The following is a 26389-nucleotide window of genomic DNA, read 5'->3' as shown; positions in this document are numbered from 1 at the left end:
CATTTAGGAAAAATTCAATATAAATGTTTGCACTGAACAGAAAGATATTTCACATTATAACTTGGACAATGCTTTCAGCTATCCCAGAAAAAGTAGCAGAAGTAGTGTGGTTACGGAAGTAGAAATGTGTGTATAGAAAAAAAAATACTGACTTTCTACCTGCTTCGTGATGCCTGCAAAACAGGCACAAAGATAGTCTGTGGTTAATTGGCTGGAACAAAAACCTATGTTCTGCTTTACTCAGCATATCAAGCTGTATTGTTTTTGCTTTTTAATCTAGTCAAGGAGATAAGCAGAAATTACATGATCCTATGATGCGGAAGAACTTCAACTGCAGGTTTTGCAGTGCTCTGGAAATGATTAATGAACTCCTTATCAGACACAAATTCACATGTGGCAGGACTCTGATTTGCGTTTTTATTATTAAAGACTGAAAGGGGGTAGGGAGCAATGCTGTAACTCAAAATAGACACAAGGAAAAATGGAGACCATATGGAACTCATAATTCCTTGCCAGGATTTAAAGAGTGCCTGTGTTTTCATGGAGGGATGTACACGATGCGGATGCACACGTGAACCCAGCTGTGTGCTGGGGCACTGCAGCTTTGTGTGCCGAGCAGGGTCTGGGTGTGGGGCCTTCCCAGTAGTTTTCCATGGGGAGCTGTGTGCTGGTGCTCCGGCAGCTAACACTGCTTCTCTTGTTTGAAACAGTGGAGCTGAACGAGGTCGGCTTCAAGTTTGTACGGAAGTGCATCAACGCAGTGGAAACGAAAGGTAAGGTGCCTGCCCTGGCATCGGGAGGTGCCGCCATCCCAGCGTGGCTTCCCGTGGCCGAGAATTAGTTTGTGTTTTCTGCAGTATAGTGTTGTTAGTCAGTGAAAGGACACTTTGACTTTTAACTGAGGAACGCGTGTCAGAGGAGTAGAAATCCTGCGCTCTTTGCAATGTCGTTATACCAAATTAGGTTAGGATTGAATTTCCACTTTCATGCTGTTTCCATTCATTGTTTTCTCATCTTTGACTCTGAGAAAACTCACTGTTAGGCAGAAGGAGAGCAGCTCTGGAAGTCTGTCTGTTGGGGGACAGGTAGGCGTTAACTGGGGTACTGCGTTACTCAGACCCCTCTTGTTAAAATCAGCAGGACAGAAGCAGGCTGGTGGATGATAGCTCACCCTCTGATCTTCTGTGAAACGCCCAGCCTGTACCAGCGTGCATCACTGTGTGGGCTATAGGGTGAAGATAAATCCACTCCAGAACAGCTGGATCCCCGGCCTGCCGCAGGGAGAGGTGCCTGGTTTCATTTCCAGAGCCTTTGGGGGATGTGGCCAGCCAAGCCCCGCTGCAGCAGGGAGGAGCAGGGGAAGGAGACCCTCCTCGCAGAGCTGGGCAAATACAGCAGTTCTGTCTTTCCTAACATTGGCTACTATTTTCAGAGAATATGCTTAAATGTCTTTGCGTTCTGTGACCATCTGTTCAAATTCGTGTTAAAGCGGCACTCTCCAGAACTGGCGTGTTTGGGCAGGTAGGGTTTGCCAGCTCAAGTGCCTGTTCCACGCGTTGGCCGTGCTCGCCTGACCATGACGTCATCCTGGCAGAAAGTACACGTCACAGAATCACTACGGTTGGAAAAGACCTGTAAGGTCATCAAGTCCGACCATCAACCCAACCCCACCATGCCCACTAAACCGTGTCCCGCAGTGCCACGTCCACACGTTCCTTGAACACCTCCAGTGATGGTGACTCCACCACCTCCCTGGGCAGCCTCTGCCAATGCTTCACTGCTCTCGCAGTAAAGACATTTTTCCTAATATCCAGCCTGAACCTCCCCTGGCGCAACTTGAGGCCATTTCCTCTCGTCCTGTCACTTGTCACTTGGGAGAAGAGACTGACACCCGTCTCTCTGCAACCTCCCGGCGGTGCTGGTGGCCCTGCCCGCCGCGGGCGAGCGGAGCTCCTGCCCGCAGCCCTCTGCCAGCAGAGCCGGGCGCCGGCAGCAGCAGCCCCTGGCCGCGGGCGGCCCGGGTGCGGGGCAGGGAGCCCGGGTGCGGGGCAGGGAGCCCGGGTGGCTCCTGGGGCAGCAGCGGTGGGGCGGAGGCAGCGCCGCGCCGCCGGGAGCGGAGTTCCGCTAGATGGGGCTTGCGGACTTCCCACCGGCTGGGGAGGGCCCGGGCTGACGCTCTTTGGCTTTCTCCTGCTCAGGGATTACCACGGAGGGCGTCTACCGGACTGTTGGCAGCAATATTCAGGTGCAGAAGTTGCTGAACGCCTTTTTTGGTAAGAATTAATTATTCCGTGCAACTAGATTGCCCTGGCTTTGTACTGTTTAAGAGGGAAAGAGGGGATCGGGTTTCGCAGCGAGCAGGGTCAAGCGCGGTTTCTGGCCCCCGAGGCCCCTCCGAGGCACATCTTCCTTCCATCTTCTTTTCTGGGCTTTTTTTCTGCAGCCCGCTCTCCTGCCTCTCCCTTTAAACTGCATTTACGTGTTTGTGGCGCAACCTGCGTTTCGAGTTGAGTGAGCAGCAGCAAGAGAGAGCGAGGCGGTGACCCCGCAGCAGTGGGGACAAGCCTTCTCCCATCGCGTGCTAAAAATATTCAGGCATTTTGGAGTCACGTGCTGGGGACGCATTCCTGATGCAGGCCCGGGGTGCAGGATGTCAGCCAAGGAGAGACAAGCCTTCGTCCTCTCCTCCGCTGCCTGCACGGCCGGCAGCTCCCAGCCCGGGGCTGCGGGAGCTGCCGTCGAGCTGCGGCGGGAGCGGAGGGGCCGTGGGCAGCGGGGCTGCTCGCGCCACCGGGCACACGCGGCACGGGTTTGCCAGCATCGCCCGACTGCCAAGCAACGGCAAGAGTCGCTGCTCAGCCGGCCATCACGACTCCTTTCCCTTGATAACAGCCGGTGTCCCCGTTCTTATTTAGGCAGTGCGAATGAGAACCAGAGCGGACGGTCAGCACTTGCTAATTAGCGTGCGGCATCCTGAGGGCCTCGGCGTGGGCAGCCCCTCCTGCAGCGCTGCTGCCAGGGGACTCGCCCGGCCGATGCTGTTCTCGGGGCGGTGCCTTGTCCCACGGGTCCAGCACGGCCGCCTCCTAAACCAGCCCCCCAGGCGAGCTCGGGGGAACCCTTTTCCCCAGGGGGATATGGCGGAGAGCTATACTGGGCAGGTGGCCTCCGCAGGGAGGCTGTGACCCTGGTTTAAGGCTTTCACCCGGGAGGACTGGGATACCTCACTGTACACAATGTACGCGTTAATAAGTCAATGTATGCATTTCTGCTGTAAGCCTTTCTGCGCACTGAGTCTCGTCTTTCATACAAGCGTGTAAATTGGTGGGTAGCCTTTCTGCGAGGAACGGTTAAACTCCCTGCAGCACGTTGTGGGGCTCAGCGGCGTTGCTCCCGGGCTGGGAGCTGGCTGAGGCCATCGTGCCCCTGCCCCGTGGTACGCGTGGACCAGGGCAGGCTGCGAGGCCTGAGGCGAGCCCCAAGGGTTGGTCTCCCGCACGCCCAAAGGCTGAGCCCTTCTCGCCGTCCCTGCTCGAGGGGCTGGAGCACAGGGCAGAAGGGATGTTTACATTGATACCTGTGTGCCTCGGCCTCGTACCAGCTCCCTGCGCAGACATCTGATATTAATGTAGTATTTTGAAGGCTTTTACAATTTTTTTTACTATTGTTTACTATTGCTTTTATTATTGTTTTTGTTTATTAAAATGGTTGGTTTGTGCTGACATATGGCTGTACCCAATTCCCATGGAGCCACGACTTCAGGCAGCTATCCGGTTATGCTTGCCTGATGACTAATTACGTAGCCCAAGTTTTTATTGCTTCTTGATTCTCACCCTCCCTGGGAGTAGCTCTGTGGTTTTCTCCTCTGAACCCCACCAGTGAGTGGCTTTTTGTTTTATTTATATGCATCGGTCTGGTTGACCACTTGCCACCCCACTGTGTACAAATTCACAACGGAAAGTCCAACAACACAGAAATAACTGCTGCAGAAGGATTTCATCCTGAACTTCAGTAAGGAGATAGATACTTAGATACTTTTTTTCTTTTCTTTTTTTTTGTTGTCTCTAGTCCTATTTCTTTTTTAAAATAAATCATGTAGTTTATTTCTGTAGTCCAGCTGCTCCCCATCCTCCAACCATGTCCTTTACTTCATCGTACCACAGAAATGATGTGGTTGTTCAGTGAGGGTAGGCAGGAGCAAAGTGTACTTCCACACTGCTGTGCCACCTCCTCTGAGCTCCCTCCTCTTCATGCAGCAAGAGGGAATGTTTCCAGAACAGCCTTCAGGGAACCAGCTGCGAAGGAGGGATTGGAGCTGGAAACTTAGATTCCTTTGGATATCAGAAAGCTTGTCTTGGATCAGTTGAAATGTGTCGTTTCTGCCAGTCTTGGCTGTGCTGGGAAAAAAACAAACTGTAGAGAATATGCCCTCACTAACTTTTTACCACTGCTGAAACATTATCTTCTCCTTCTTCCTTTGTCCCTGGTTAGCACTGCTCCTCGGCCTTTCCAAAATACTGATGCTGGTTATGTTGTTCTGCTTTTCCCAACCGTGAGAATCAGCAGCTTTCTTCATGTGCTGCTGTAGCTTGGTTTGTCTCGAGAGCGTACCCTCCCTGAGAGCGTGCTATTTATTAACGACCTCAAAATGGACCTTATTTTAAAGCCATTTTGTTCTTCCTTTAGATCCAAAATGTCCAGGGGATGTGGATCTCCAAAGCGGCGATTGGGACATCAAGACAATTACCAGCTCACTGAAGTTTTATCTCAGGTAGTACTGCAGCTCCCATCTGCCCCGAGTGGGCAAAGGAGCTTGGGGCTGATCCAGGTGAAAAGCAGAGTGAACTGCCAGATGATTTTTTTTTTTTTTCTTTTTTGAGAAATACGCCTGTTGTAGAAACCCCACATCCTATGGGGAAAGCTGTTTAAGTAATACTGGCTGGGGGGAGATGCCACCAGGAACTAGTGGTGCTGAAGGGTGAGCAGGTTTGCCCGTCGGTCCTTCGAGATCCGTTGCGAGTGGGTTGCGCTGCCCTGCCAGAGCTCAGTTTTCTTTCTGGTTATTGCAGGAACCTGTCTGAACCCGTCATGACGTACAAGCTCCACAAAGAGTTGGTCCTGGCTGCCAGTAAGTCCCGCAGCTGCCCTGCCGAGGGGCCCTAGCCCTGCCCTCCCCAAGCAGCGTACATCAAAATCACTTGGCAGAGCTCTGCCAGCCTGACACCGGGGTGTCCGGCTGCTTCCCCCTGTAGAAAGAGGAGCAACCCTTTCATCTGGGTGCTTAATCGTGCAAGGGAAGCGGGAGTATTTCTTCCCTTCTTTTCTTTGCTATTGGAGTGCTCTTACCTCTAACACAATTTCATGCTCTCAGAGGGCCTGGAGAGCCAGGGGATGTCAACTAACCTGCAGTCAGCACAAGTGTCCCAGAAGAATTGTTTCTCGACGGTGTTAATACATTGATTTTAAAACCTGTGAGGGAATGGGATGTGCTGTTGCCATGCAGATAGGTAGGTGCTGCCTTTAGGTGTGAAATTTGTCCTGGAATGTTGAATCCAAAGTGTTTACTGCTACATGAAAGACGTTTTTCTGCTGCAGCTCTTGGGACGGAGCCACAGCCAGCATTAACGGAGGTTAGCCAAGTAACATGGGTATACGACAGGGCATCACCTGTGCTAAACAGGCCAGTCCTCGGCTGTCCTGTTGTTGTGGCCATTTCAAGTAAGCCATAATAATTTTAACTGGCTGCGTCCTCAGAGTGTGTTGAGAGCCAGCGTGCTGAGATGGAGACTTGGAGGGATACAGGGAGTTTGGCATCTCCCTCAGCATGAGAGTACTGGCCTTTGGAAATTTATGGCATGCTCAGAAACACTTTGGATTAAAGCATCCTTCACACCCCCATGCCCTCTTGAAGTCAATGGGAGGGTAGGAGAGCACCCGCCTCTCCTCAGTTTGGACCTTCGGAGAATTAATAACACTTGTTCTTTCTTGGAAAGGAAAATTTTGCACCACCTACTGATTGTGCTCAAGCCCAAGATTTATTAGCTTCAGAACTGGTTAAACCAATGATGGCTGGGTATGTGCAAAACCATAATCCCTTCCCTACCCTCCCTCAGAAACTTGCACCATTAAGCTTCCCAGCTACCAAGATCCCACACTATTCTTCTCACACTGAGTATTTTATTGTTTCTTGGTTATTTATGCTTCTAAGGGTGACCTCTTTGGGTCAGGGACTCAATTTTTTTCCCTGCAGGGCTTTTTACCGTGTTGTTCAGTGTTACAGCTATCTGGGCTGATAAGAGAGCAGCAGAGAGACCCTGTGTTCCCCAGGTGTGCTGCTGTGCGGGGTGAGGGTGCGAAGGGGAGTACCTGGCCATGCCCAGCCTGTTTCCCTGGCTGTGCTCAGAGGCAGGGTGCAACCCTGAGTTCCCTTTCAAGCTTCATTTCTCCCTCTTCCCACTTCATTTTGTTTCTCACAATGATTACCCTGTTGCTATGTAATCTCGCTTTCCTTCTACTTCCCATCACCGGGTTTGGCCAGACAGTCCTACGTTGCAGAAGGAACAGCTCCCACAGGTTTTCTTTGGCTTTACCTTTCTCTTATGTATTTACTCCAAAAATGGTGGGCACAAACTTTTCTTTGTGTTACTTCTTTCCAGAATCTGAGAACCTGGATTACAGGCTGGGAGCCATTCATGCCCTGGTCTATAAACTACCTGACAAGAACAGAGAGATGTTAGAGCTCCTCATACAACACCTCGTCAAGTGAGTGGGCATTTTTCTCTAAAGCCAAAGTAAGGGGAGTAATGGAATCAGCAGTGCAAGTCTTTTTTTGTGGCAGGTTTGCAGAATTGTATCCACCACAGTCCCCCTAGGAATTTACATTTGTGCTGCACAAATGGTATGATTATCCTTGCTACCCACTGCATTAAGTGATGCTTCTCTTTCTAATTACCACTTTCATCCCCTTTCTGACAAGCACCAAGCAGGAAATAATTTTAAAATGAAAATACCCTCTGACAGCAGAGCTATAAATTGACACCTCTCACTCCAGTTAACAAGAACGTTAGGTCTGGGGTTTGGGAACATCTGTAGGACCTCTGCCCATGGGCTGAACGTGAAGCATGCTTTGGTTTTACCTCCAGCTCTATGGATTCAATGTTCTTAGCCCTTAGAGCAGCACAAAGGCTTGAGCGAGTCAGCCTCTGCTGTCGTACAGGCATGTTGGACGCTTGGTGGCACTGAGCAGCGTTGCTTCCACGTGCGCCCGCCAGCGAGCCACTGAAAAAGTCTGTTACTTGATGACAGTGGTGCCAGCACGGCTTTGGGAAAGGAGTATTTTCCTGCCTCCTTGTCACACCAAATGCGAAGGCTCGGTGTGGAAGCTCTGCCCTCTCCACCCCAGGGAGGAGCAGCGGCGCAGCAGGGAGAGAGGTTTGTGATGAGCCATGCTGAAGCTCAACAGCAAGGGAGCAATCTGTGTGCAGGTCAGGAAGGACCAGGGCTTGCAGAAGCAATGGCTTTTGTGTGACAGGGCTTGCGTTGGACCTTTGGAGAAGTCGTTTTCAAAACTGCACTGTTTCAGAACTAAGCAGGGCTGATCTGGGATTGTCACGCCCTGACACTCGAAGGCAAGTGCTTGGCCTGCGGTGCCATGCCCCCTCTTTGGGGCGAGGAGGGCTAGCTGGGGGATCCTGCCTGCTGTGCAGTTCCAGCCTTTCATGCATGTGTTTGTGTGGTTTTCAGAAACCTTTCTGCCTAAGTAGCAGAGCTGAGAGTGTCTGGCGCGCAGTCCGATGAAGCTAAGCCTGTACTTGTGGTCACTGTGTTTGTTCCTTAAAGTGTTTACACTTAAATACCATTCCCTCTCCCCTTCATGTGGACAGAGACCTCTTTAAGACCAGAGCTACAGGGCAAACCCAGAATTCATTACATGTCAGCTTCAGTGTCTCTCCTCTGGTGCACTTCTGAAAACAGGTAGTGCCCACCTAGGTGGTTAGTACTTCAGTCAGCAACTGGTGCTGCTCCGCTGGCTTGCACGTTGCTCCAAAGCTCGAAGGCTGCTGGACAGAGAGAGCTCTGTTCTGTGAAAATGGTTGTTCTTTCTGAAAGAAGATGCTGTGTAGCGATTTACTGAAAACCTTTTAAGTGTGCTCCCTACGTTCAGTCCTCCTTCAGAGAGAGGAAAAATTAAAGCCAAAAGTAATTTCTGGATAAATAGGATATTCTGATTTAAATGATTCCTTTTACGTATGTGTTGCGCAGATGACTTTTGATTGCAGAGTTAGAAGGTGAGCTAGGAGTGGGAAGGGTTCAAATAAAAATGCTGTCAGCATGTTGCTGTCCCAAACAGTTGTCCTAGCCAAACATGTGTGTCGTAGCTAGAGACATTTGATCTCTGGTAGGGTTGGGAAGGAAATTCTGCTGAAACAAAATGAAGAAAACTGAATGGCTGATTCTTACTGTATCCTTTTTTTTATTGCTTGGAACAAGATCTGTTTGGAAAAAAACACCCAAACCTATTCCTTCTTTCCCTCCTCTCCGCAGCATTTGTGAGCACAGCCGAGAGAATCTGATGTCGCCGTCTAACATGGGGGTGATATTTGGCCCTACCCTCATGCGAGCACAGGAGGACACCGTGGCAGCGATGATGAACATCAAGTTCCAAAACATCGTAGTTGAGATCCTCATCGAGCACTTTGGGAAGGTAAGGTGGCAGCCCCGGGAGCCCCTCCACGCAGCGCCTGGCTGCTCCGTCCTGTTTGTGCAAACTGTTGCTGTGGCAACAATGCGGCGCTCTGGCTCCTTTTTCTGGAGTCTCCTCAGGGGCTGGGATTTTTGATATAAAGTGCTGTTCTGAAATGCTTCAGAAGGAAACAAAAGTGTAGCAGATGTGTAGAATGGTTGCCTTTAGCTGGTTGCGAAGGAAACCCTGAGTCTAGGGATTTTTGCCTTTCTTTTTAAATTAGAGGAATCTTTATTGGAAAAAAACCCCACTATTCTATGCCTGGACATTACAGGACTTTACACTTTCATTTGCTGGAGACAGGAGCCAGACCAGAGCATAACTGGTTTCAGTGGGCACAGTCCAAGATGAGACAGTATACAACTATTAATACAGGGGGAGAAAAAACCAAAGCAGACAGGTGTTGGTAGGTTGATGAAAATAATTCAGCTGTGCATACGATCTGTTGAGATCCAGGTGCAGGGGTGGCGTGGGCAAGTCTGGGAGGGGAGCTGCTGCCTGGGGTGAAGCTGTCAGAGAAGACTTCAGCAGGCAGCCGGTGCCTGTCGTGTTGGGGCAGTGCTCCGCACAGGGCAGTGCACCCTGACGAGGGCTCCGGCAGCGTTCGCCTTTCGTGGGGTCTTTGCTGGACATTTTTGTCTGAGGGCATTACCTAAATGCACAGTCTGGGTTAGTCTGCTGTGGTGGGTGCTGAAGATTCACATGCAGGCAGCAGCTTTTTGTCGCGTGGCGTTTTGTCTCCTGATGGAAAGCAGAATATTCCACTGTCTTCTGTATTAGCGCTTTCTCCTTGTGATATCTGATATAACGGCTTAGGGTTTTCAGGGTGACTGGGGGATGATAGAGCTGTATGTTAATATTTAAAAGCTTGAGCAGCATTTGCATTCAGGTCCACGAACTGGGGACCAGATTGCTTTCCTGGTAACAGCACTAGGTTCGAAGGAGTGAGTTTGGTCCTTCAGCTTTTCATAATACTTTACATTACCGAGAGTCTAAACAATCCCTTATGCCTTAGAGGTAGGGAACGTTTGAAGCCATCCTCTAAAGGGTGTTGTTTACTGTGAGGAGGACGGAGTAGCGCTCCCAGCAGACAGGGCAGCACCCGTGCAGAAGTGAAGCTCCCTTTTTGGGAAAGGAAGAGGAGGCCAAAGCTGAAAGAGCAGGGTTCTTGCGACAGTGCATGCGGAGTCGGAGCAACCAAACGGGGACCTGATGGGTGATGTGGGAGTCGGTTGCGGTGCTGAGAACTGAAACCAGAGAAACAGGATGAAAGAGCTCAGAGAGACTTCTGGGTATCCACACAAGAAGCACATGAAACTCACAAGCCAGTTTCATTGTAGGTCTCTGCAAACGCTTTGAGTAAGTTCCCACGGCAAAACAGGGAATCGTTTGTGTGCTGGGGTCCTCACACAACTTGCTTCAGAACTGAGCCTCTGTCCTCCCCTCTTGTACAGCCTGCGGTGCAGGCTGAGTCAACACATGATTTACACTGCCACCTCTAAGAGCCGGAATTAAATCTTTAATCAAGCCAGACATCTCTTTGCTTGCTTTTAATTTCTTCAGCGATAAGGTTAAGTTAGTAACATTTATTGGATTGAGCTTGGAAGTTGAGCGTCAGCGCTGAAAGTGTCTTCAGCTCACACATGAGCAAACACTCGAAATGAGTCTGGAGGAAGAGAGGGCTATGGTTCATATACTGCAATATGAAGACTCTAAGGACAAGGTAACTATTCATGAAGTCTTTGTGGATAATTACTGTTTCCACAGCTTATATTTCAGTGCCATGGTTAAATTAAATAAGTTGATCACTCTGGAAACACCTTCTTCACGGTACAAACCTTCTAAATATGAAGGTCTGTCAATATCTTTGTACCTTCAAGTTGTTTAACTTGGATTTTCATTTAGAAGGCAGAAGCAAAGTAGGGGCTGCACCCACATCTTAAAAAGTGTAGCTTGCAGTGGGGTTTAGCCTGGTTTTCAGATGTTGAAAAGCATCTCATGAAAACAGCATTCTGTGGTACCTGTACAAGCATCCATAGGGAACTTAACACTTCTTTTTCTTTAAGAAACAATGTTGGACACTTGTCAATATATAGGAATGAGGTTGATGTTTCCAGAAAATGGAAAAGTTCACCTGCTGCAGGTAAACCTTTGCTTTTTTAATAATACACGAGCTGCTGCTTTTAAATCACGGGCTGTTAAAGTCACAGCAAATTCCTCTGAATCCAGGCAGGGGGAATGCACCGGACCTTGTATTCTGCAGTGGAGAAAATGTACTGGCCCTGTAAAGGGCAGAGCCCCTGTTGGCATTAAGCGTCAGCAGCCACACCGTGTCACCGAATCGGGGAAGAAAAGCTGCTGAAGTGACGAGATCAGGGTTTGGAGCTCGTCCGGGTCTTTGCCCTAAATGCCCCAAGAGGAGTCGCACGGGCAGCTGCAGAGCCTGTCGTTCCTGCTCCCTTCGTGCAGAGTAGGGCAGACTAAGTCAGGAGCAAAGCCCAAGTGCTAGCACACTGTATTTATGCCGAACCCACCGAGTGAAAGCCTGGGCAGACTAGCCCGGGTGCAGTTCAGGTCTGACCTTGCCCCTGCGCTGGCCAGGCAAGAGAGGTGTGGGGAGCCCGCCTGCAGAGATGGTACACGCTGTCTGGTCTTTGGGATCAAGAAGGTTAAAGTGGGGTCGTGTTCTTCTCTCTCGTCCCCCATCTTGATTTCCCAGAACTGCTCTTTGGCTGGAAGAAGAAAGAACATGCTTTTGGCTTAAATTACAAAAATGGCATACTTAATCAAATCAGAATGTTAATTTCTTCATTTAAAAATTTTTCTGGGTGACACGATAAAATTATTCTTCTGTAACAGAGCGTGCACAGAGGTAGCGGTGACTGCTCCTCGGTTGGGTCTGGTGTGAGCTCTCGTCCTCTGGGCTTGAGCCGTCTCCTGCCGACAGCTGGGAAGGGACCAGCTCCGTGTTCTCCCAGGACGGGCAGCACAGCCTCGGGTCTCGGCAGCCCATGCCACCCCGTCCATAGTAACTCACTCTTGTTAAAGCCTGATATAAATTCAATTAATATCCATGGGAAAAATACAAGAGCAGTTGGTTTTGGTCCTTAATGTGGTGTTTCAGATCTTCAAGAGACTGCCCGGAGGCTTAATTCTTTTTCAGCTCTTAAAAAAAGCACTGACATAAATAAGAACCTCTAAATTAAATCCAACCAAATAGGTGCCATATGACCAGTGAGAAAAGGAGATAAAAATCCTTAGCAGCATTGTTTTTATGCCAGTATTTCATCCAAGATAATTTCATGGTGGCACACACTTCACTGTAAGCCAAGAGCCAAAGGGGATTTTAGCGTTAAATCTAAAACAATGCGGTGGTTTGTTCGGGTGCTTTCTGTAGATTGTATCGCCTCACTGGTGTGGAAATCTTGATGTTTCTCAGAAACTGTCAGCTTCAAAGCTTCTTTCATCTGCTCCAGGATGATTTGCTTCTACCCATTTTGTCTGTATTTGTGATTTTACTGCGTTAATCAAATCAGCGCTGCAGTGGGTGTTCAAGGTGCAGAGCAGGCAGCCTGTCTGTGGAAAGCCCACAGCAGGGCACGTCTGTAGAGCCGTAACTCAAGGATCAGCCCTGCTCCAGCCCCTCTCTAGCCCCAGCAGCCGGGGCTTTCCCAGGTGCTGCCGACCCTTGAGGGCGGCTGGAGCAGCCCTGGCTTTTCCAGCCCTCCTGGGTCAGTCGGAGGTGACTCGGGCCACAGACCGCTCCTGTGCCTGCTGGAGAGCAGAGGGGAGCCGGGCAGCCCTTGGCAAAGGCAGCGGGTGGCCGCTTGCCGTGCAGGAGCTGGGTCTTTGCTCCTGGCGTGGCTCAGCTGCCAAACTCCTTCCCCAAGCCGAGGGACCCGATGGCTTCAAGCGCGGCTGTGGCACGCTGTCCCCGGAGCGCTGCCCGACACGCCGGCACGGCACCCGGCCCGGGGGCGTTTCTGAACCACAGGCTGCTGGAGGCTGGGCAGGGCCCTGGGTGTCCGTGGTGGCCACCATCCACCTCTGTGCTGGGCGGGTGGGCCTTCCGCTGGGGTTGAGGCAGCAGCCCCTTCGTCTCGGGCTGGGTCATTTAAACGTGTCTGCCTTTACAGATCTACTCCGGCCCCCCAGAAGACACCACTGCACCCCCGGTGCCTCCTCCCAGGGTGGCTGCTCGGCGGCACAAACCCATCACCATTTCCAAACGTCCTCTGAGGGAAAGACCCGTCTTCTTTGGTGCTTCTGTGGAAGAAAGTGGAGGTCAGTCCAGCTGTTTCCTGATGCCTTACGGGCCTCTTGCCTCTCCTGTTTCTTCTAACACCTTTCCAGGAGCAATGGAGATAACAATAGCAGGACTGCACTTCCCAGGCCCTGAACACAGCAGGCAGTGAGGTCTGTTCGGTGAGATAGGAAAGCAAAAAAACTACTCACACATAGCTTGTATCATCTCACACCTCAAACTCCGTGGGGATTTTTTTTCTGTTAGCTTGCAGCGTTCTCCGTTAGCTAAACTAAGACTGGTTCTTGCGTATGAGAAGCCCAGTGGAGAGGTTTTGTAGCTTCAGAGGCAAAAATGCAAAGTGATGCAAATGCAACTGAGGAGCTGAGTTGGTGGGACGGAGCGAGTGTGCCCGGGCTGGGGGTGGGCTGTGTGCTGCTGGAGTCTTGTCCTGCCAGAGCGCACCAGTCCCGAGAGGGTCTGCAGGGCTGGCTCGGCTGCCGGCAGTTTTACATCCAGAGCAAGAGCACTGAAGCACTTTTTCAGCACCCAGTGATAGTATTTTCCAGACCAAGTACAACTCTGCTGCTAAATTCATTTGATTGTAAGGAAATGGTAAGGCCCTTACTACCATGTTGAAGGGCACTTCAATGTAAAATCATGTTTCTCTCTGCACCCGATTTGCTCTAATTGTCGTTGCGAGCTGTGCCCTAGATCACATCATCACCAAAGAGATGAAGTCTTTTTCTCTGTTAGTTTTCAGAGCTTTGATGATGGCTTAATACTACAAGCGTGCTTTTTGGCACTGGCGAAACATGATTGATTCAAATCGCTCTTTAAAATCACAAGACCAGTCAGAGATAGCCTTGCATTTAAATGTTTCTCCAAACTGGGAGCAGAAGCATTAGCATTTGACTGCACCAAGGCTGCAAGGTGCCATCAGTTTCATAGCAGCGCTTCTGCATCCTGTGCATGGGTCTCTAGCACAGCAAGAGAGACGAGATGAATGATTTTTGGAGGGACATAAAAGCGTGGTACACAACTTCTTGTGAGCAACAGTACTGGAAATTTAAAAGAAACCCATAAGTATATTCTGTGATGTTCAGCATTGTTTCAGTTTTCTTTATTCCTCAGCATCTATGTGAGCCACTCACTATTCGTGTTTTGCTCGGGGTGAGGGTCTGTCGATCCCCCACCGCATGCCTCAAGTGTGCTTGTCCCTCGGTACCGCAGGAGCTGTGTGGCTCTGGGGGAGAGCTCCGCACTGCCGCGGGCAGAGACCACCACCCCTCCGCGCTGCTTCCTAACCCGATGGCTCTCTGTCCCCTTGGCTCCGCAGCAGACCGCCACGGCCAGACACCCAACGGCAGCAGCAGTGGCAGCGCGGAGGTCCCCAAGCCGCTGCAGCGCAGCCGCCTGCCTGCGCCCCGGCTGGGGGGGGACGAGCTGGGGCGTCCCCCCACTGAGGGCCGGCCCGACCCGCGTGCCGAGGCAGAGGTGGGGAAGCTGGTGGCCAGGCTGCAGGATGGAGGAGCAAAGCCGGCTGGCAAGGCTGCCAACGGGGTGGTGGCCAGCCCTGTCCTGAGGACCTCCACGCTCCAGGCCAGGAGACCGGCTCCCCGGCCGGGGATCTACGGCAGAGAGGGTGAGCGTGCGCCCGGGGCCGGGGCTCGCGCCGGGGTCCCAGCCAGGGCGAGGCAGGAGTGCCGTTTTCCCAAGGAAAGCTCGAGGCACCCGAGGCAGCCCTCCCCGCTGCGCATCGTGCGCCGGGGTGGCCGGAGCGGGTGGTGGGCTTCTCACCTTGAGTCCTCCTGATGCCGCTCAGCAAGAGGGGTTGGGAGAGCAGAATAGCTTGAGATGTGGGCACAGGCCAGCAGCCCGAGGGTTTGATCAGGCCTTGGCCTCCTGAGTTGTCCCATTTTATTTCAGACAGCGGGCTCTTTCGGTCTGTTGCTTACTGGGGGTGCGGCTGCTGCGGGGTTTCGGAGCAGCCTGCAGAGCCCGGTGCCGGTGCTGGTGCCAGCGCTGCCCCTCCTCTGCCAAGCTGGGCAGATGCCATGGCTGTTGGATGAAGCCAGCTTTCCGTGTGGTAGCTGAGCCGCTGCACACACAGAGCTCGACCTAGCTCAGTGGACTCATAAAATTCAGGCTTGCGTAGCGATATAAAGACAATTAAACCCGAAGCAATTCATACCCAGTCTAACCAGCCGTAAGCACTCTGGATTGTCAGCGCTCTCCTCAGCAGAGGCGAGGAAAAGGGCAAAAGTCACTTTCACATTTTAATTTCTGATCATTTTCTCTGTCAGCCCCCTGTGACAGGTTCTGGCTTACCGAGGCTTTCCTGGGAACGTTTATTTCAACAGTTCATCTGTTGGCATTAAATATAAATAATGATTATTATTTGTATTCTAATAAGCATTATACAGAAATTTATCACATGTAGAAATAATTAGCTTGGGGCCAGATCTGAGCTGGCCTTGTCCGGTTCAGTGGAGGAAGGCAGGTAGGCGTTGGTGTATCTGCGTGTCTGTAGGCATTCTCCCCTGCAACGCCAGGGAGCCGTTCGCAGGACAGTATGCGTTGCTGTAACAGCGGGTATTTGGTGCTGAGTTTTATAAAACACTCAAGATGCTGGTTGTAATAAAAGACGTATTGCTTTCTGCAGTTTGCCAGCTTTTCCTGTGCACTTTCCAGTGCTTTTCAGATGCTGTCATGCCCTGACAGCTTCACAGTCCTGTATTTAGACAATAAAACCCAGGCTGCATTCTTGACAAATGACTCTCGTGTGCAATGGAGGGAAAGAAGAAAGGCTCGGCTGGGTAGCACAAACATCAAATTTATCTGACTGACACTACTGGCTGAATTTAAATTTGTTGCATAACTGGTAGGTGGAAATCTGCTTTTGGAAAAGTAAGATAGCTTTTAAAGTTGGCTTACACATCAACTGCATTTAGTGCTTCCAAGTTTTATGGTTTTGCATTATCACACATAGCGTGCTGACAGCTTGTCCTGGAGACACAGTATATAAAACTGGCTGTGTTGATCCTTGAATGTATGTAGAGAAGAACACTGAGGCAGTAATAAAGTTATATTACATCTGTGTTGATGTTTGCAAATCAGCACTAGAATGCTGTATTAAGCTTTTAATGTGCACAGTTTGGGGCATAATTTTGAAAAATTTGGAGAAACTAAGAAGTAGTATAGGCTGAAGGATTAGAAAACAGGCCTTTTACTGAGAAATTCAAGTTACACAGCTTACCAAGGAGAAAATTTAGGATCAGAATTTACAAATGCAAATGTGGAAGAGAGTTGGTTAAGGACTGGTGTTTGAGCTAGCGCACGAGGGTATAATAAGGTTCAGTAACTAAGGAATTGACAAAGCCTTGGTTATGTAGTTGCAGCAATTAATTATATTACCAAATAGAAAACCATCTTTGGCTTATTTCTAATGAGAAACAGGACTCCCTAGCAGTGGAAATGTCTAAATCAGAAGGGCAGGAACCCAGCCCTTAAGATGGTTTTGAGCCATACAAATGGCCAGGCGAGATGACAAGGATTGCTGTCCTGCAGAAATGCGCCCTGGAGTTCTGGGCGCTGGAGGGAAGGTGTGGGGTCACCACGGCTGTCAGGTGAAGTCTGACCCTTATTCCTTATTTACTTAACCCTTGAAAGTCTTCAAAGGTTAAGTGAATAATGAGGTTGGCTGGATCTTGGGGAAGAAAAGCAGCCGAGGCAGGAACTCCTGCGGGCAGAGCAGGAGGCCGGGGGAGAGGACAGGTAGTGCCACCATCGGAGATAAAGGCTCGGAGAAGCAGCGACCCCAGACTGCAGGGATTGCCAGTTTGTGCTATTCCTCTCACTTTTGAAGGACGGCACTGCACAGGTTTTGTTTAAGCAAGCTTGTCATTCCCAAGCAATATCATCTTTGCAGTTTGCAACCATATCAAGTTTGTCATCACAGGGTCCAGCATCAGCCCCTCTTTCTAGTGCCAGGAAGGCTGTGCTGGGGCAGGCAGAATGGGAGCTGCCTTTTCCTGGGACTCTGTCCCTAAATTTTGGCTATTGGCCACTGTCAGAGAGAAAATGTTGGGGCAGACAGACAGAACTGAGCCCACTAACTTGTTTAACACCTCTTCATAAACATCTAGCTCTCTACCAAAGCTTCGAACCCACTGTTTGTAATCTTCAACCTGGCAGGCGAGTACGACGGTGTCCCTAAGCCACGACCCCATGGCGATAAGCCCGTGATAACACGTCCCCCCGTGAGACCTCCAGACCCACCATGCAGAACTCCTGTCCCTCCGAAGCTGGAGCAGAGGCCGGATCTAATAGCGGGAACAGCAGAAGAGATGCCTTCATCTGTGTAAGTCGGCAGCCCTCGGCGGGCACGCGGTACCCGGGGTGGGCAGCTTGGCCCCAGGGAGCTGCCAGCACCCAGGGGCTTGGGGAGCATGTAGGGAGACGAGGTTAGCCCGGGTGGCAGGAGTATGAGCTGGTGTCACCTTCTGGGAATTTTGGAAGAGGAGGAGCAGAAATACCAACGTTGTTGGCGTGTAACGGCTGGAGCCCGTGAACGTCCCCTTCAGCACCGGTGCAAGCACGGGTTTGAACATGACGTTGGAAAGCTGTGCAGAGGGCACAGCCTGGGAAGGGAGCGTGGCCAGAGCAAAAGCAAACACACGCAGGAAAAACAAAGCTCTGAACCTTCTCAAGTGCAGCCCTGGGGCTGAGCTTTGTCCTATCACCTTCTCTGCTGTTTCTCATGTCAGTGAAGCCGGAGAGCCCTTCCCTGCCCGGCTCTGAGCAAGCCTCTCAATTGAGACACTTCCCACGAAAGGACAAGATCCAGCTTGGATCGCTCTTAAGGAAATTGGATGGTGTTCAGCTTCATCATCAGATTTCTTTCAGATTTTAAAGACACAGAAACCCTGATGGCTTCAGTGGGAATTAAAAAAAGAAAAAAAGGTTACTAAATACAGGGGGATCTCAGCCCAGCAGCCAGGACCGGCTGGTGGGGAGGCTGTAACCTGGGTGCTGCCGTGGAGCTCGCTGCTGCTGCACACCCAACAAAGATGCCCGTTTCATTCCCCTGCCATCCTAGCAGGGCAGCACCCCGAGTCTCCGCTAATGCCCCTCACCCGGCGCTCTGCCACCGCACCGCAGCCCTGGGGTGTGCGGGGGCCACCCCCCAGGCTTCACCCTGCCCATAGTGACACAAGGTGCAAAAAACATGTCATGAACTGAAGTGCCTCTGTACTGTGGAAGCCACGCAGCCCACGAGTGACAATCTCTCGCAGCGGTCCTGGGGGAAGCGCCCGTGGTGGGAGGGCTCCCGAGTTCACTCTGCGCTGGCCCCTGCTCTCTGCGGAGATCCCCCAATAAAGCCGCGCTGTGCGGCTGATCCAAGCCCTGCATGTTCACTCCTTAGTCCAGCAAAGGTGCCGTGAGGCTCAGCTCCACACCTGCAGGGCAGGAGCAGGCCTTGCCTTCGCTCTCCTGAATCACTTGTTAGAACTTTTCTTTCCATGAGGACAGTTGGAAGCTAAATACGAAGCACATAAAAACTGAAGGAGAGGCTGTAAAAAGTGATGGATGCAGGTTTATAAACCAGCATGTCGGATTACAAGCAGTCTAGCTAAAAGCGATCGAGGGCTGCCTGGCCAGGACAGTGTGAAGACAGAGGGGAACGGAGCTGACAGCACAAGGAGCATGGCTGCTGCCTCAGCAGAAAAGACATCGTTGGAAAGTGATCGTCTTCAGTGTCTGCTAATGCTACTGCTTTTTTCCCTGGCACAGATGAGATCTGATTAGCAAATTGCCTTATTGGCTAACTGGAATGACCTCTCTTGTTCTCTTTGCAGGGTGGCCTCTAGGACAAAGTTCTTTGAGACAGCTTCCCGAAGAACAAGCAAGTAAGCCTGGCACTGGGAAGTGGGCATTTGAGTAAAAGCAGCCCTGCTGCGTAGGGTGCTCCCTCTGAAGCAGAGCGAGTCACCTGGGGAAGCCTCAGCCCCCACCTTTCTTGCAGAAGGTGGGTTTCAGCTAAAATGCTGGAACTAAACAAAGAGCACAAAGTGTAAAATGTGAATCCGGATACAAACTTGATAAGTTAAATGGAAATCTGCTGAGTAATAAACATTATCTATGGATTCCTTTTATCATGTGTGTGGATCTAAGTCAGCATAGTGCACATTGTACTTAACTTCTCAGCCTTTGTGAAAAGCAGAGATGAGATTACGGGAGAGAGGAGGAGGGCTGGGAGAGTGGATGGTCCTACACACAGTGTATGTGCAGGTGTAGCCCTACCACAGAGGGGTACGGTGTGATGGAGTGATAGCTTGGGCACCGAAGCCTTCGGGCTAGGCTGGGATGGCAGGGCTTTGAATTGCAAGCATTCTCCTTTGTGGCAGCAGATTTCATTTGTAATAATATCTGCTCAAAGAAGCTTCAGCTTCCTGCTTTTAAAGATCACCAGCCTCTGCCAAAAGTGCGAGCAGGTTTGCATGTAAGTGATAAATGTTGTCTGTTAGTGTTGACAGTGACTTCACTTGTTATATTGAAAAATATATCCCTGCCCAGACTGTTACCCAGCCCTCTATTTAGGTTTGTGGATCTGAGTTTGGGCTTGCTTGTTGTATTAATTTTTTTTCTGTTTCTTCTACTTCCTTAAATACAGTTCTTCATCACCACAAGGCAGGATCCCAGGTGATGAGAGCTGAGGCTAAAGGTACGTGTTTATGACAACAAACCAAATAATAAACCAAAAGCACACATGTAACATAAACTCAGCATTTATGGGGTGGTGGGTGTCCAGTGGAGACAATGGGAATCTCAAAAGGAAGATCAGGAGAAATGTCCTTCCTGTAGGAGACCCTTGCAGAAGGAAAGATAATGACTGGAGGGGCCATGCTCTTCATTTGGGGGGTAGTGTGGCAGGGTGGAGTAAATCAGCCTGCTCTGCCCTTCCTGAGCCTCCTCGCTGCAGCGCTCAGGGTAAATGTGGGCGCTCTGCAAACAGCGGTGCCGAGATCTGAGCTTGCTCTGGTTGTGGTTTTGCCATCGCTGATGAATTTACACTGCTACATAGAGCATGCTTGTTTTCTTCTTCCAGACTTCGTAACCACCTCAGCCCAGCTAGACCCAGGAGATTTTCTGTGCTTGTGAAACAGATGTGTCACAGCTAAGACTTTTCCAGTTCCAGTGCCCCTGGAGAGCAGCTATCTTACCGGACGATAATTTCAGAGCATGCTGTCATAAGCAGCTCAAGAGGTTAGAAGAGAGGGAGATAACGATGGAGAGAAGACCCTACCCGCACATTTGTGTTGAACTGTTCCCAGTCCTTCCGCCACTCCTCTCTGCGCAGGCTGTGAAGGATGCTCGTGTGAGCCCTTGCAGGTGACCGGCAGCGTTTGCGGGGCTGGGTCAGCACCGACGGGCTGTGGAAGGGACACCGGAGGACGGGAGCGGCTGTTTACCTCCTCACTTTTTGGGAAATGAGCCTTGGCAATGGTGACCTTGGACAGACATTGGAGTCAAAACGCGAGGGGCTGACTCCTGTGCTTGGATGCAAGGGTAGAATGACTGGAGTTTGGGTTGGCCCCCCTTGCTATGGGAAGGTCCTTCCTTTATGTTATGTTTTCCTCGCTCAGTAAGCTATAGTGTGTTTGTCAGTGTGTAGGAGAGCAGCGTATGTTACTGGAAACGCTGCTTGTGCTAAGGCAGGAGAGGAATTAGGGGGACCATCGTGCTTAGCTTCATCTCCACCCTGGCGTCAGCTGCCCCTGTCCTGGGGAACCATGCCGGCAGATGCGGCTGTGCCAGGGGGCTTTGCCTGAGCGGGGCTGCGTCCCCTGCCAGGTCAGCTTCCCGGTAGCGCTGTTCGGGTCAGCAGCCTCCCAGAGTGCGGCTGGGAGAAGGAGATGGCAGGGACTCCTCCTCCGACCCGACTCCTCCTCCCACTCCCGTGTGAGCCGCTCCCACCAGATCCACTTCCCACGGGCCCACCAAGAAGTCTCTGTCCTGGGGTTATTCTGGTGGGCCAGTATAGAGGTGGCAAGGAGCTGAAACTCGCTGAATATGGGTCCAAGTCCACCATTTTTCTCAGAGGCACCCAGTTTCTTGTTTGCTTGTTACATTAATTTCCAGTCCAAGAAATGGACTCTCTTTTCCTCAGCAGCGGCCGTGTAGATGATGCCCTTTGGTCTGGAAGGTTTCCCCAAGGTTTCCCCAAGCCGGGACCACCCCTAGTTAGCAGGAGAGGCTTAGCTGTGGTTCCAGCTGACACCAGGGCTCGGTTCCTGAGCTGTAGCATTTACCTGTAAATAGGCAGTGAGCGGCTTCCCTGCTTCCTCTCACCAGCCCAAAGGCAGCTTCCCTGTTCTGAATGATTTTCCTTGGGTGCTGGGAGCATTCCCAAAACAGTGGCCAAACACCCCCGTTAGCTGCTTCCTGGGTGCTCCATCCTCTCAAGCACGCTTTGTGTCCTGCCTGGCGCAGGTTTGCTGGCAGGATGCTGCCGCCGTCCTTCCCGTGCTGTCTCCTGATGCTTGCCTTGTGTGTGCATCTAGCGCCTGTCTGCTTTATTGCTGAATGTATTTCTGGCGTTCACTGGACACACACGTGTCGTGTCAATGGTGCTTCTGCCCCCTCGGGCTTTGGCGGTGCCCCAGCTGCTCGCTCCTGTACTCCCGCTTCAAACAGTGGCACATAAAAGTGGCTTTAAAAAAAACCAAGTGATATCAATGCCTAGACCATGTTACGCACACGGGCATCTCAGGGCTTTTCAAAGCTACGGTGAGCCCTTTCTGCTGCACCCTCTCGTGAGCAGCTGGGAGGTGTGAGCAGCGCCGAAACAGAGCACATCGTGCTTTTCTGGTCAGGTATCTAAGAGAGCAGGTAAGACGGAACTGCAAGCCAGCGAGCCTGAAGGAGGGAGAGAGGTGCCCTGACCAGCCCAGAATGGCTGTGATTGCCAGGGAAGCCTCTCCAGCAGCACGGCAGCGGAGCTGCCTGCCTGCAACGCCCAGTCAGCCCCTGGTCCCCTGCTGCAGGCTGGCACTGGTGCCCGAGCCAGCCCTTTGGTGGCTTCATCACCTCCTGGGGTGGCTGTCCCAGAGGTGTCGGGCCAGTGGTTCCTCCACAGAAGGCCATCGTTTCCCAAAACGCCTTCACCTCTCGGGGCTGTGCTTTGAGGACCCCTTGAGGCTGTTGCTTTGGGAAGCGCCCGGGCTTCCGTGGACACGGGTGGCTCTGGTGGTGGCACCCCCCATGCTGCACGTGGACGCTGTGCAGCGCTGGCGCCCGCAGTACCCATCCCATTGGAAACGGTGGCTGTCGCATTGCCCACGCTGCTCGTGTACAGTCAGCCTCGCGCTCGCCGCCCGGCGCAGACCCTGCGGGACAGAGCTGGGGTCTGTGGGAAGAAAGAAATCTGAGGGAGTTTGGTTTTAAGTCTGACATTGTAAACAATGGAGGGAAGCAGCTTATTAGAAATGTATTTCATTGTGTCCTTTTAAAGTCATTTGTCACATGTGTGTCTGTACTGGTTTCTCCTCCTCCGTACGCGCGGCTGAGTGCTGGGGACCAGTGGTGGAGCGGCTGTAGGGCGTTCGGTTGTGCTGGTGGAGGGCTGTGGGGCACAATCCCTGCTGCCAGTGCCACAGGAGCGACACAGAGGGGATTCGCCCCGTGCAGAGCGGCAGGGCCCCCAGACATCAGCCATCGGAGCCGTTTTCTCATGTAAATGCCTAGATTACTTCAAGTGTTTATATAAAGTTTCCATGAAGTAAAAAAAAGAAGAGTCCAAGTGTGCTTGCTTTCTTCTTTAAACAATGTCCCAGTGGTGCACACGCTGCAGCCATCCTCTGCTGTGCACATCCCACGGCTTGCGTCCCGCGGGCAGCGCAGGACCCGTCCCGGCACTCCGGGGGCACAGCCGACCCCCCTGCACATGGCCAGGGCACACGAGCATGGCTCGGGGCAGTTGGTTTTCACAGGGGTGAGTTGTTCTGCCTGTTACAGAGAGGCATGTTTGATCGTATGTGTTTTTAAATGTTTTCTCATTTTTAACTTCAGCTCACTGATTCTTATTCAGCTGCCTCCATCAGCGTAAACACCTTTCTACTTATTTATGATTACTGCAGACACAGCACCGGCTTCTTTCCATCTCTCCGGCATCTTTTTCCCCTCCTCACATCTGTTTTCCCGTCCCTCTCAACTCTGACGTTGGGATGTTGTTCACTAGCATTTGGTTTTCAGGCTTCTTGCTTTTATTTAACAAAAAGACCTCTCACAGGAGAAAACAGCTTTTTCTCCTAAATGGGAGTCTTGCAATTGCAACCTGCTTTTGAGCCTGAATTTATGGAGAAGTGCCCCACCGAGGCGACTGCGCAGGAGCTCGCAGCAGCGCGAGAGATGCCCGGAGAAGGGAGGGTGTTCCTGGGGGAAGCGTGGGGTGGGCGAGCTGCCCTCTGCCCCCGCCGCCCAGCAGCCTGCATGCTTTGCTTCCCTCCCCAAGCGGGAGGTGCAGCCTCTTCCCACAAGATTTCCCAAATACACCGCTCGCTTCTTTGTTGAGGGATTCTTTTTTTTTTTTTTTTTTTTAATCTAATAACATGTGTGGAAAAGGCGGCAGCCCAGGAACCGCTCCGGCAGTTTGAGATGAACGGATTCAGCTCTGGTGTCTCTGAGGGTCTTCAGTTGAGTGGCAGGGAGCGTTCTCACCTGCACCCTTTTCAGGCTGCTGAGTGCTGTATTCTTCTCTATGTCCTTGCTGCAATTATTTTGTACCCTCCCAGCCCTAGTTCAAGGGTGCTGAGCTTTGCAGCACGGGCTCCAGGTTTGCAGGCTTGGAGCAGGTCTGTGCCTTGCCCCAGCTTACAGCAGCAGGAGCGATCCCCGGCAGCAGCACGTGATGCTTCACGGCTCCCCCGAGGGGCAGCTGGACAGGGGCTGCCTGCCCCCAGCACCCCCAAACCACCGCGTCTGTCTTCCAGCCTTTGAATTGCTGGTGCATGTTAAGCCCCTGCACCATCCACCACCGGGAGCCAGAATGGAAAAGGAGTCCCTGAAGCAGCTGCTCCAGGGCAGGATTTACTGCAGCTCCGCACATTTTGACAGTCTTGGCCTTTCTTCTCTTACCGAAGAAGAAAGTCGCTCTCCTGACAGGGAGCATGGGTGAAATGCTGATTTCTTCGTAGCTGTGCTCTGCCATTAGCATGAGGCTCATGGCACATAATGTGCAATGCTTCCTTTGCTCCCTTTTTGTTTTTCCCTGTCTCTTCAGCTGGAAAGACTAATCCTAATAACGTAAGCTGGCAAGAGCCCACGGTCCTGATCAAATTACTACAGCGCACGACAGGCCAGGGAGCCTGGCAGAGAACTCTTCCTCAGCTCCTCCAGCCTAACGTGCAGCTCATTACAGCGTGAGTGCTCGCAGGGCTCAGATGGTGAAACTGCTCCCTCACGAGGGCTCCGATCAAATCCATAATTAGGAGAGCTCAGCACGCGGGCGGGCGCTCAAGCCAGAGGCCATCGGCTTGGCCGTGGGGTGCACCCTCTGGCACGGGGGCAGGAGAGGGCCTGGGGTGGGCAGGTGGCTCCGGCTGGTGCTGGGACATCGCCTGGAGATGCTCCACGGCCCCATGTGTCCTGCCTGCCACCGGCACAGGCAGCAGCATGACTCTGTGTCTGTCCTTTTGTAAATTAACCTAATCCCATCTTAACCACAGCTAGGTTTTGATTAACCCCCCAAACAAGATTACAGACTGCAAAACCTCATTTCTGTCGTGATTAGAAACCTTCTCCCGATTTTCATCCCGGGAGTATTTGGGGCTGTTATTGCTGAGTTACCTTTGGGGTGCTGAAGGACAGGGTGAAGGTTTGTCAGCAATAATTTGGGGAGGGAAATGGTGATAGTGAGACAGGAACTTACTAGGTCTGCAGCTGCAGGGTGCTGCTACAGCCAGGAGCAGGAGATGAAGAGCGGGGCCGGGGCTGTGTGCTGGGAGCCGTGCGGGATGCAGGGAAAGGCTGGATAAATCCTGCAAGGGTGGGCTCGGGCTCAGGAGCGGCCCCCATCACCAGATGAGCCCCTTGTCAAGTCTCCCTGCAGCTGCGGTACTGACCTGCACCCAAAGGGTCCGTGCAGCCGCAGCTGCTACCGTGGGTACCGTGTGGCTGGCAGAAAATTTCACTGCGTGATTCAGCCGGAGTCATTTGGGCTCCAGGCTTGCTGGTTAAGCATAAAATGCTTCAAACCCAGAACTAACAAAAGATCCTTGTTAAAGCTGGAAAAAACAAACGGCAGCCTTGGGGAGCGGCAGCCGTCCCTCGGGGTTGCTGGCAGCGGGCGCAGCCCCACGTGCAGCGTCCCCCGCCAGGCACCACGTCCCACCCCGCTCATGTGCCCAGGAGCGTCCCCGCCTGGGACAGACACAGGGTCTCGATGCCCAGGTACCATGCAGCAGCTTGAGGGTTTGGGGTTTTTTTTTCCTTTTTTCCTGGCACCTTGTTTCTCTGAAGGTTCCTTTTGGGGCTGTAATTTTCCCAGGGATTCATGCTTCAAAACAACAGTGTTTCAGGGAAAGAAAGTGTTTCCTTTTTCTATTAGCCCTTGTAGTAAATGATTACAGATTGGAAGGAGCACCCAGGCGCTATCCCAACAATTCTGGTGTCCCACCCTCCCAGGTGCATGGTTTGTTTTCTTAAGGAAAACGTTTTCATTTCATCTGAGTGAGAAAAATATTTTCCAGCGTAAGTAAAACCTTGTAGGTTTTTATACAGAGAAAGGCTATCAAAACAAGACGTTTCGGAGCTTGAGACTGGGCCTCAGTGAGGACTTCCCAGAGGAAGAATTTGGAGAGGTTAAAGGCACACTTCAGTAGACACATCTATATGATAAATTTAGAATTGAAATGTACTTAGTGGAGCACTGACATCTTAAATTTATGTGCTGCACAGAGACCCATAAAGGCGCAGGAATCCACCCACGCAGGACTTCTTGCAAGATCAGAGTCTTAGTTTTAAGCTCCATAATTCTCCCTGGCCCAACTCGCTGCACAATTAACCAGCTGACTGCTCTGATTTAGGAACAGCTTTCTACACCGGACACTTTCTTGGCAGCCGTCAGGAGCATTACTCTGCCTGTACAGCCATAAATCAAGAGTCGGGCCACCAAAAAAAAATATCCTGTGATTGGCTTAAAAAATCAGGAGGTGCTTTGAACCAGTAAAAGCTGCGATTTTTTTTATTATCTTCCTTATGTTTTTGGAAGTTTATGGAAGAAGTTCTTTCACAGCCTCTGTCGAAATCTGTGAGAGAGCTCCTAAAAGGCAGAAGTTCTGAAGATTCTTGAAATCATGTGTAAAACATTGCCATTCCCATGGAGGCTTAGAGAAATATAC

At 51.5% G+C, this 26389-nt stretch overlaps 1 protein-coding gene across 1 annotated transcript in view; it reads left to right on the top strand.

The window, feature by feature from the left end:
• The window catches only part of OPHN1 (oligophrenin 1), a 69278-nt gene extending 46548 nt beyond the window's left edge, over positions 1-22730 (top strand). Inside the window, exons 13-24 of the mRNA XM_059824218.1 lie at positions 711-773; positions 2199-2273; positions 4687-4771; positions 5070-5128; positions 6657-6762; positions 8545-8704; positions 12880-13027; positions 14326-14631; positions 17184-17349; positions 18848-18898; positions 19663-19713; positions 20098-22730. Of these exons, the coding sequence (XP_059680201.1) occupies positions 711-773; positions 2199-2273; positions 4687-4771; positions 5070-5128; positions 6657-6762; positions 8545-8704; positions 12880-13027; positions 14326-14631; positions 17184-17349; positions 18848-18898; positions 19663-19705 (1262 nt within the window). The 3' untranslated portion in view covers positions 19706-19713; positions 20098-22730. The remainder of the gene's footprint in view (positions 1-710; positions 774-2198; positions 2274-4686; positions 4772-5069; positions 5129-6656; positions 6763-8544; positions 8705-12879; positions 13028-14325; positions 14632-17183; positions 17350-18847; positions 18899-19662; positions 19714-20097) is intronic.
• Positions 22731-26389: the final 3659 nt, after the last annotated feature.

The sequence above is a fragment of the Gavia stellata genome, chromosome 14, assembly GCF_030936135.1.
Source record: "Gavia stellata isolate bGavSte3 chromosome 14, bGavSte3.hap2, whole genome shotgun sequence".
NCBI lineage: Eukaryota > Metazoa > Chordata > Aves > Gaviiformes > Gaviidae > Gavia > Gavia stellata.
Note: the sequence above shows the minus strand (reverse complement) of the source record. Positions and strands in the feature narration are given on the sequence as shown.